The 10,653-nt window shown below is 40.5% G+C and overlaps 1 protein-coding gene across 4 annotated transcripts in view; it reads right to left on the bottom strand.

Annotated features, from left to right (window-relative positions):
• Nucleotides 1-6: 6 nt before the first annotated feature.
• The window catches only part of LOC138125425 (BMP-binding endothelial regulator protein-like), a 53,352-nt gene continuing 42,705 nt past the window's right edge, over nt 7-10,653 (bottom strand). For 3 of the 4 annotated variants that reach the window (XM_069040726.1, XM_069040725.1, XM_069040723.1), the window contains 5 exons: nt 4,415-4,517; nt 4,185-4,361; nt 2,043-2,479; nt 1,824-1,980; nt 7-1,771 (listed from right to left, as the gene is read on the bottom strand). In XM_069040726.1, coding sequence (XP_068896827.1) covers nt 837-1,771; nt 1,824-1,980; nt 2,043-2,479; nt 4,185-4,361; nt 4,415-4,460 — 1,752 coding nt within the window. In that variant the 5' untranslated portion in view covers nt 4,461-4,517 and the 3' untranslated portion in view covers nt 7-836. Of the gene's footprint in view, nt 1,772-1,823; nt 1,981-2,042; nt 2,480-4,184; nt 4,362-4,414; nt 4,518-5,516; nt 5,539-10,653 lie in introns of those variants that run through there. The other variant, XM_069040727.1, reaches the window with a different exon arrangement.

Genomic DNA, 10,653 nt, shown 5'->3' with positions numbered 1-10,653 from the left:
ACCAAATCAGGTTCATCCTTTATTATTATACAACTAGTTTTTAAAACAAGTATGGAAATTAAAAAAAAAATACTACGATAAAAAATGTTTGTAACATAAATAAATAAAGAATAACATTACACAAAATACAATGCGAAATTTCCTAATTTAGTTGTTAGATCGTCGGTACTAAGTAAAATAAATAAGGAGTACGTCTTAACTGAATACAAACCTATAATATTATAATTACAGAGATAGGTACGATATTATCCTGGGGCGTTTGCACCGATCGGACGCAAACGGTCCCCGGCAGGTGCTACTCATTGCCAAACATCTACCAGATAAATATGTAGAGTATTTTACACACGTTATGGTACACAGCGTATATTTTTTAAAAATTACATCGACTCAGTTTGAACGGAATAGGCAAGTGGGCGACTCGCTAATGCAATTTGTAAGCTGGAGTAGGTTATAAACAATTAGGAACGTTTTTTACATTAGAATTACACAATTATATTACACAGCGGAGATCTTTTCATATAACTAGAATACTAAAACGTATATACAAATAAATTGTTTAAAAGACAACAATTTCAAATGGAAGGCCTTCAAGCAACAATACATAATCCTCTTTGGTACAGAACATTAACGGTTAATATATTTTGCAAGATGTGTATTGCTCGAAAGGCTCACTGCAAATGAGTGCGATCAATCAATTTACAAAAAACCACTCTAACAAAAATTCAAAAAAAAAAAAAATACAAATAATACTAACTCACAAATTATGTACAGTGACGTTATTAGCTACAAGCGCCGGCAAATACTGAAGTTGACTAGCTGACTCTTTTGTTAAATTCTTAATGTATCATGAGCGGTTTCCTCGTCCTGGTGAAATTCTTCTGCCGCATGATCCTCTCGATGTCTGCCGGTGTGTAAGCTGGCCGCTTGCTCGTTTTGGGCCTCCTGACGTTCTCCTCATGACAGAAACTCTCCAACCTCCAGTTGTCCGGTACCTTCACGCCCAACTTCTCACACTCTCTCGCGTAAGCCATCAGGCTATCACAGTAACATTTACCGTTGGGACACTTGCACATGTCCATCTTGCACGTCTTGTAATACTTGTAGTAGTTCAGTTTGGACTCGCATTCGCCGAACAGCTTCGGATTGCTCAGATACTTGCAGCGGTTCTTCTGGTTCTTCTCGGGGCGGTGGTTGTTGAAGACGGAGGTGCGAGCTCGGTTGTTCCTGTTCAAAGCGGCGCAAGACGATCTGGAGCCGACGCACCACGAAGAGCCGAACGTCGAGATCTCGTTATCTTTGGCCAGGTGGCCCCTTCGAGTCTTCAGCTCGTCTTGGACGTTGCCGTTGAAGTTGCCGCACAGACCGCAGAGCTTGTTCTTGTAGACAGCCGGGACCATCACTTCGAGGAAGCTCTTGCCGCTCCAGAAGATCTTCACTCCGTTTTGCAAAATCACTTCGACGTTTCCGTTCTTCTTTTCGATGTGGACCACACCTTCTTTCTTGTAAGGGAGGTTCACCTTCTTGCGGTTGAGCTTGATGCGTCCCTTCTGCTGGAGGTTGAGGCGCAAATCGCCGAAACGAACCGCCACTCGCTTCGTCAACACCAAGGACTTGAGGGTTTTGTTGAAGAACTCGTTGGCCACTCGTACGGAAAAGCTCTGACTCTTGCACTCGGACACCAACAGATACTTCCCAGCTCCTTGGAAGGTGTAGATTTTACCGTCGAATGTCTTGTAGTGAGGGTCGCCGAACACCATGCAAGTACCTTCAACTAAAAATTTTCCTGTTTACTGTTTTGCGTTGTTTTCAACAGATTAATTTACCTTCGACGCACTTCTCGCAGCACTCTCCGGGCAAGTGCACCAGCTGGGTCCCGGCAGCGCAAGGTAGAGTGACGTTGCATCTCGTCATGGCACAACTGGGCATTCCTCTGTGACACTTACATGACCTGCAATCATCAAGTTTCCACGACTGGCCATCCTACCTAGCAAAAAATAATTTAGAACGTTTTATTCTCATCTGGTGGGAAAAATGAAACTTGCCTCGTAATATTTTCCGCCTTGGCTGCACTGCGTCTTCACTTCTTCGGGCATGATGCACTGCTTGCAACAGCTGCCGGGAACAGATTTCTGTAAGTCGGGGGCGCAATCCAGGACCGGGCACGCAGACCTTTGACAGATCGAAGTCTCGTTTTGGCACGTGCAATTCGTGCACTTGTCGATGCTGAACTTTTGTCCTTCCCAAATGAATAGAGCTTGAAGGCTGCAGCTTTTCGGCACGTTCATGAGAACGCGTGTGCCGCGACAGATGGGACAACATTCCCCGGGAGGGTGATATTGGCTCTTGGGGGTGCACTGAAGGACGGGGCAGGCTTTCTTCGCGCACGTCATCCTGCCTTTGTTGCAGCGACATTTCAGACAGGGGTCGTCGGAGATTACGTCGCGGTCGTCGGTGGCTTCCTGCCCGTTAATCTTACATTCTGTGAACGAACGGAGAAACCAGATTGTGAAAATTGTTTACAGTACAGTATGTAAAAACTTGTTACAAAATCTTCAGAGGTAATAAAAAATAAGAAAGGATGTTTCAAACGAAATTAGACAATATACTCGAAGTCAATTAAAGTACATATAAATACGAGGGTCATTTGAAAAGTCGCATTTAAATATCGCATGAAGAGCTACGAAATGTCAAGTGGATCTGTCAAGTAGTTTTCTACAGCTCTTTAAATACAACTTAACAACGTGCAACGTGTCTTGGGTGAGAAGCTGAAAAGAAAAATTCTTAACAAAAGAAAAAAATCTTATTGCACAGTCGTGCAGGATCCAGAGAAAACAGTCTCCCGAGAATGAAGGTATCAGAGCATCACTAGACAAAGAGTGTCGAAGTTTTTTTTCTTTGTAAGGAAGATTTACTAAAAAACAAAAGTAATTTAAAAACGACATTCTTTCATGAGCAAGTTGTAAACTTTTCAAATGACCCTTGTAATAAAAAGTAAGGTTAGCGAAATGATTTTCTAGTACTTTTTGCTTTATATGGTTGGCAGTACGCAGCTTTTATCATTGTCTTCAGAGCATTCGCGCGGGGGTGGGGTATTCAAGCAATTTTTCTACTTTGGAGAATTACTAGAGCTCGTGCCAACTCTCATGATCGATGACGCAGAAACCAAAATGCGTACCGAAGCGGCCTTACTATTCGAACTAAAAACATCGAAACCATTTTATCACGCTTTACAGATTTGTGGGCTAATTTATGTTGATATTTATTTAGGGGCAGGTCCCTAGATAATGTCCGGCATTTTAACCCAAACCGTTGGACAGTGTAAAATGCAAATTTGGCGCCACCCTGAAAATTCTAACCAAACGACCGATGTTTTTACGTTTCACTTATTGAAATTGGGCTCCGCCTTCGCGCAGCTTTTGTCAAGGTCATCGATCATAACAGTTGGCACAAGCTCTACAATCACATTTATTGACAGCCAACTAATCAGACACTCGGCTTCGCCTCGTTTCAAGTAGTTTTCGCGCTGTAAGAAGTGAGTAAGCAAAAGCCATACCAAGAAGAAATTGCACATTTAACATTTAATCAATGCATTACCTGGATGAATAAAAATAATTGTGACTAAAATTTTGTTAATTTATAAACCTTTCCAAAATATCCAAAATTAAAATGAAATCAAAATTCCACTTTCCAAATGGGTAATCGTATAATTCGTATTCTTTATTTATAATTCTTTACACACTATGTGGAAGTGTTTCGAATAAAGCAATAAACATCAGCACACACATTTTTCTTTATGTGTCGGTACCTGTGGCAACCAATCGTGATGGTTCAAAAAACTGTTCGAATGCACAGGTTAATTAAGTACATTAAAATACAAGTAAAAGCGTCGTAATTATGTTTGGATTGTTGAAAACAGCCTAATTGGTTATTCAAATACGACTAATGACAGACATGTGGAATCTCTTCGTAACTTCGTTAAAGAACCATTTAGAAAATGTCTTTATTATTGCCGTCAGCGAAGGACTGAAATAATTTGATAGACCACTCTTCGAGATTGTGATTGTGCTGCCTGCAGCGTCGTGGTTAAAAAAAACTGAAGCGATCTACAGCCCTATACGATTCAACATATTAATTTCCAACAAACCGTTCGTTAGTAAGCCAATTTAATAGAAAAGTGTCATTACCGGGACAAGTCCGGCAACATTTTCCAGGCTCCGGAGGTAGAGGATTGGCACAGGGGGTGTAACACTGCAAATCCGACACTGTGACAACCCCCGCCTCGCAGCGCAGGACCTTGCAGGGATTGTCTGGATCCGTCCATTCGGTGTGGCTCGAGTGGTGCACCTTGTTGTAGACGCATCCTGGAAATGTCTCGTGTCAGTTTTATAGAGTCCCGGGGTCTGTTCGTATTCACCTTTGCATTTTCGACAACACCCGTCCTTGGTCTTCTCCACGAGCATGTGGCACCCGTCCGTCGGCGGACAGTAGTAGTCGCTCTTGCATTCGACGAATCCGTTCTGGAAATGGAAAGTGAAAATAGAACCGCGCAAATTCGATTTTCACCAATCGTAAACAGTTTATCTAGGTGGGCATATATTTAATCGCAATTTCGCGAAACGGACAATATATCAAGGGGCTTGTTCTTGATGTAGCTGAACAAATAAACACGCGTGAAATATAAAGTGCACCAGGTAAAAATTATACGCCGCCACCTGGTGCGCGAAGTCGTTAATACACGGCCACTCTTTGATCTTAATTTAAATGTTTAATATTTTGAGACGGCCGATTTGATGGAGTGGCTGCCGTTTCTTGTAACAGCTCGGTCGCATTGTGCGTAAAACCTCTTCCGTGTGGGTCACAATCGACAATTGACGCTAACGACACACTTTGCTCTCGCTCTTACTTCACCTGTAATTTTCACGAGCTGCGTTATAAATATTGACACATGTGTGTTTGTGCTCATTAGGAGGTCGCTTAATAGCTCTAATAAGGAGCCGAAATTGTTGTCCGGACACTAAATGCATTAACGAACGTGAAAAACGCCACTTAGCAACCGAAATACTAAACTCACTCCGTTTTAATGGAAACAACAAACAGAATTATCACGTTCAAAGACAAATCGATCGCTTTAAACAACGACGCTAATAACGTCCTCTCACGCGCAATTACAGGACGATCCCGATCAAATCTAGCCCGGGCAATTTTTATTATAGTCCAATTTTTTTTAAACAATTGTCTGTCAAAATTCTCTCAAAGACCAGGTTGTACCACCCTAAAACCATCTGTATCGTAAAGTCTCCCTAGATCAGGTTTGAGGTTATGTCAATAATTTTTCAGTCAGAAAAGTTTCTGGTGTAGGCAAATTTTATACCAAAAGACAAGAATAAAGACGAGAATATAATTCACGTGTCACATGGTGCATTTTTTATTAATTTCATTGGTTAAAATACAGAAACAAAGACGCAGAAGAGGCTATCAAATCGATGATAATTTTATCACCGCATGTTGACTCTCACCTGTTTTTAATGAATAAAATTGGTTAATGTCAAAGTGACAGAAAGTGTCAATGGACGCGCTGTTAACCAGAAAACGTTTCAACCAGTAGTCCAGTAGATCACCATCGATGGGGAGATGCTAGAGACAAAGAGATTCGAAAGTTAATTGCAAAAAAAACTCCAAAAAAATGTTGTATTGAGTATCCTGTAACTGTAATTGTTGACTGTCAAACTGACAGATCTTTTAAAATTTTTGACATTTTAAAAAATGTATTTGCTGTTAGCGTTCATTTCTAAGGGCCGGTTTCACCAACGTTAGATAAAGTTAACTGTAGGTTAAAATGCTTCGTTACTTTGGTTACCTATTGTTACCACAATGTTTTCGTACATTTTAATCTGTAGTTAAATTTAACTCACGTTGGTGAAACCGGCTCTCACCAAATATAACATGTGTTGTGATTAATCAACGGTGATAGACTACGTCCACTGATAGAATGCATTTTTTTAAATATCCTTAGATAACAAAATCCCCAAACCATAACATTAAAATATTAAGAAAGTTTCATAGATTGTGTTGGTAATATCTTGAAGCATTCGCGCCACTGATTCTCATTGATTGTTATAAAACCCACGCGAAAAATAAATTATATGACATTTCAAATTTGAAATTGTCAGTTCCGTCAAAGTGGTTGAAGCATTTAGATTTGCGATTTTTCATCTTTAGAGCTTTGTTTTGCGATTCTCTGGTTTTAAAAGTTATTAGTTTTGATCTCTTGCTTGTGTTTAGCCATTTCGGAAAAAAAGCTGGATATTTTAATTTCAGTAGCCAGCTTTTTTCGGAAATTCGAAAATGTATTGTGGGTTGCATTTTTTATTACGTCGGGCACATTATTACTCGTGAAATACCCTGTATTAATAAAACCTAATATATTACTCCTACTGTACTGAAGTTTTCTTTCGTCTTTTCTAAGTGTAAACATGCAGAATAATAATAAAACATCACGTGTAAACCTGCTCTTTCCATTTTTTTAAATTTCGCGCCGGATCTATTTGTTGTAGCGTAGAGTGAACATTTTTAATAACATTTATGTCAAGCAATCTATGAGTGGACAGAGTTTACCACTCGTTAAAACCTACAGAAAATTGAACTCGTGCTACGCACTCGGTCAATTTTCATAAGTTTTAACTCGTGCTATCACCGATAATAATCATAACACTAGTTATATTATCCCCAATAATGGCACTGAAAAATACTACTGAACATATTCAGTAGCGAGTGGCTCATACCAACATGACGACATTTTGACAATTGTTTTAAAGAAAAATTGTACTATACGTCTTCGCAAAAATAATATACAGGTGCGTCTGTTAATTTTAACCAGTGGAAGAACTCTCCAATTTGTGAAACTTTTCCCTATAATATTTTGCAAAATTCGCAAAAGTTTTCCAAGATTTTTTGCTTTCCAATTTTTACCAAACGAGTCGTTTTGTGTAATTGGCTAAATAGTCTCTATTTCTTTGTAACCATGAGACAACATAACTTTTTTGACAAGGCTCCGTTTCTGTCACAACAGAAAATTTTCGCCTTTACCCATAATAGGTGGGTAGGTATACATTTTGATGGCTACAAATTTGTAATGCTTTTTCGTAAAAAATTCATAAACTCTGCTAACGTGTTAAAATTAACACACGTATTTCAGAAACACTCTGTATATAACACTGACGTGGTCAACTACCCTGTAGAGATTCAGCCTCCGTCCGGTTAAACTGATTTTTTACGTTCGCAATAAAACCGCGATAAGAAACAAACAGATCCGGCTTTATCCCCCGAGATCCGGAAGATGTGGGCGCTTTCGCTCCGGGGATTTTTCTGAAGGGCGTTTTTGCCCCGAACAGGATAAAATTATGTTCAATCAAGCAGCTTGCATGTCATTTTTGGCTGAAAGAGAAATGGCCACGCTCCGGATGTTGTTTTTGTAAAGTACACTCCAGTTATGCTTATTCAGACTGGAGAATCCGCTCCTCGTCTGCAGCGAAATGCTCCCGGATTATCTCGTTTTTTATGGGGTCTCGTGGAAATTGATCGATGTGAAAAATGGCGCTCCCACGAAATTGTACACGACGTTGCGTGTCTGCGTATCAAGGAAGATGTTTCGTTTTATTCAATCCAACCGGAGCCTTCCGCAAGAGAAATATTGACGTTTGAGATTAAAAAAACATTTGGCCGTCTAAGCCGCGAGGATCCATCTGTTAAACTTCCACCGCTCGAGATTCAAAATTGTTTAAAATTTCGCAATTCGCGAGGGTTCGAATGGCCCGTGGCAACATCATCTGAATATTATTCTTGACATAAATTTCTTTTGACCTCCAACCCCGCCGCCGCGTTACGGAATTTATTTTCACAGCCAAGTTTAAACCCCATTTGCATATATTTGATAAGGGTGACTAATTTTCGTTTTATGGAGGCGTACTGGAGGCCTCACGTTACATAAATGACCGCATTTTGAGCGACAAATCCTGCGACCTTGCACCTCGGAGGTGCGACCGAATTTTCGATTTTTCCCGGCTCTGTTTTCTCGTTGTTACGGTTCTGCGGATTTAAATATAATAAATTTTCGTTATGGAGGCGGCATAAATCACAAAAAGCAACAATAATTTGGCGAGGCTCGGAGTTATAATAAAAATATTTATACTCGGTGAAACTTGGTGTTTCTGTTGAATGTTAAGAACCTGCTGCGGTTGGCGAGGTTATGACGCAACGTGATCGAGTATTTCACCTGGGGCGAGACGGCGTCCAAGTCCACCATGAAGAGGCCTTGCCCCGGGCCAAACTTCTCTAAAACTGCCCTATCACTAACAGGCCAACGAATTCCGCGCGCTCGCCATAAAAAGTAAACAAATTCCGCGTGGAAAATGTCGGAGGGTTTCGGCGTCACGGGGGACCGGAGGGGCGCCATCCCTCAGTCCTCCACTTTCACCCTGGACTCGTCTTCTTTTTCTTCTCCCGGAAAAATCTTAAATGTGGTGCGTTTTTTTCGCAAATTAAACCTCAATGCGCGAGTGTTGTTGGTGTTGTTGACCCGGGCACATATCCTCGACCGTTCGCATTTAAAGCGTGATCGAATTTTGCACGAAAAAATTCCGATTCTTGCCTCGCTGGAGAGTGCCAAGTGAAACATCAAATTTTGAGAGCGCTCGGGGTAATTTTCGCCAGGGGCGGACTCGCTTTCGTTCCGTTAATAATTGTGGTCGGGTGAAAGAAAGTTTTTCGGTCGAAAATTCGATTTTACAATTTGACGTTTCGTTGAACTTGGAATTCCTGAGCGTCGCAGTCATTTGAGCCGGCCATAAATCCGTATTTGTTGATAAATAAAATAAGTTTCTATTTAATTGCTAGACATAATGGAGCGTCATAAAACTTATAATAAATAAACGAGTTTCGAAAAATATCTGAATAAATCGGCGGCGCGGCGTGACGCGTCGGTGTGGACGCGGTCCGGTCCTAATTATGGAGGTGCAATATTGAGTTAAACAATTTTATGACGTTAATTTCGCATTCTGCACCTTGTTTGCGTTGACAATTCGCGCCCGGCTCCGATTGTGTGCTTTTCAATTTGAACCGACGCCATCTTCTGACGGCCCGTTCGAAAAGTGAGCTTTTGATCGAAGCTGAGGTCGTTATCGCGACCGGTGCGTCAAATTCCGACCCGAAATTATGCTAAAAGAGAAAATATAAACAAGAAATTTAAATCACACGACAAAAATCCCAAGAATTTATGCTGTTATGGGTCTCGTTGGGACATTAGGGAATGTCAAACATGACATAATGAACTGGTATATGCTGTCGAACCATTCCACTAAATAACTTTTAATACCTTATCCGGATCGGCTTATCGGGAACGTCGGCTTTCCGACTCGAATATCTTAACTTGGTGTGTTTTCCAATTCGTCGACGGTCGCGTCCACTTTTGATTATTGAGAAATAATCAGAATGACTCGTGTTTCTCTCTTCTATGAATGAAATTTGGCGAGTTCGTGTTTGATAGTCTTAATTAAGATTTAAGCAATCACCACCGGGTGAATCCGGTGCGATAAAAATGTTATTAGACACGCGAGTGGGTATCTGAACGTGTTCGCTTCCGGGTACGATAGATTGTCGTTTCCGTTTTGAACTGCGGTTTATTAGAACCGCAAATTGCGCTTTTCTCTTCGGCGAATTATGGAGAATTCCAGAAATTGATAAGGAGCTGACCGCAAAGCGCGTTCTTCTACAGTTTCAAAAAATACAAAGCCGCTGCTCTTACTAAAAATCACCTGGGTACGTAACTGGAGATCGTGCACAGTTACCCAACTCACCAAGCAAGAATTGCACTTGTTCGCGGTCACCGCAACTCTCAAAGTTGATGGAATTTTTTAATCTCATCGCAAGGTGGGAGCTTCCAGGAGATTACGAGTTTCGACAGATAAAGCGGGAAAGCCCGATCGATAAAACTGAACAAGTTAAAGAAGAAGTCATTCTGATTTAAAAATATTTACAAAACTCCAAGCTGACATCTCAAATGTTTTGCGAAAACTACAAAAACTCTCTAGAACTCTAAAAATGAATGCAAATACCCAGAGGAATTGAGAAGATAGTGTAGGTAGAGGTGTCGGATTCTCTCATGGGCTGTGACCTTGGAAATATCTGCGCGAAGGCGGAGCGATAAACCAGTGAAAAATCTTTAAATGAAAATTGAAAACGTCGACTACTTTACATGCAAATAGACGAGAGAGAGACGACACTGACATTCGCCGTTTGCGCAGATATGACTCGTAGCCCATGAGAAAATCCAAGACTTCTAACATATTTATTTTCTGATTGCTTGGATATGAAACTTTTGAAGATTGTACAAAATGTCTATAAAGGAACATATTACATAAAGCCTGTCTCAATTCTAAATTTCCACCAACACTGCATTCTACTTTGGAAATACAACCGGCAACACTGTTTGGTGAAAAATGCGTCAGATTGTATTTGTTAGGTTATCTGTCAATTTCCGTTTTTACAACTCAAAATTTTAGAATAAAAGAAAAGAACGAAAATCTTTTTTAAAATGCAGCAAGTAAGTAGGTAGAAAATCAAATTCTAAAAGCAAAACAAACTTTTGAACTAATTTTA

This window comes from Tenebrio molitor, chromosome 3 (genome assembly GCF_963966145.1).
Source record: "Tenebrio molitor chromosome 3, icTenMoli1.1, whole genome shotgun sequence".
NCBI lineage: Eukaryota > Metazoa > Arthropoda > Insecta > Coleoptera > Tenebrionidae > Tenebrio > Tenebrio molitor.
The sequence above is the reverse complement of the archived record's forward strand: the minus strand, read 5'-3'. Positions and strand labels throughout refer to the sequence as shown.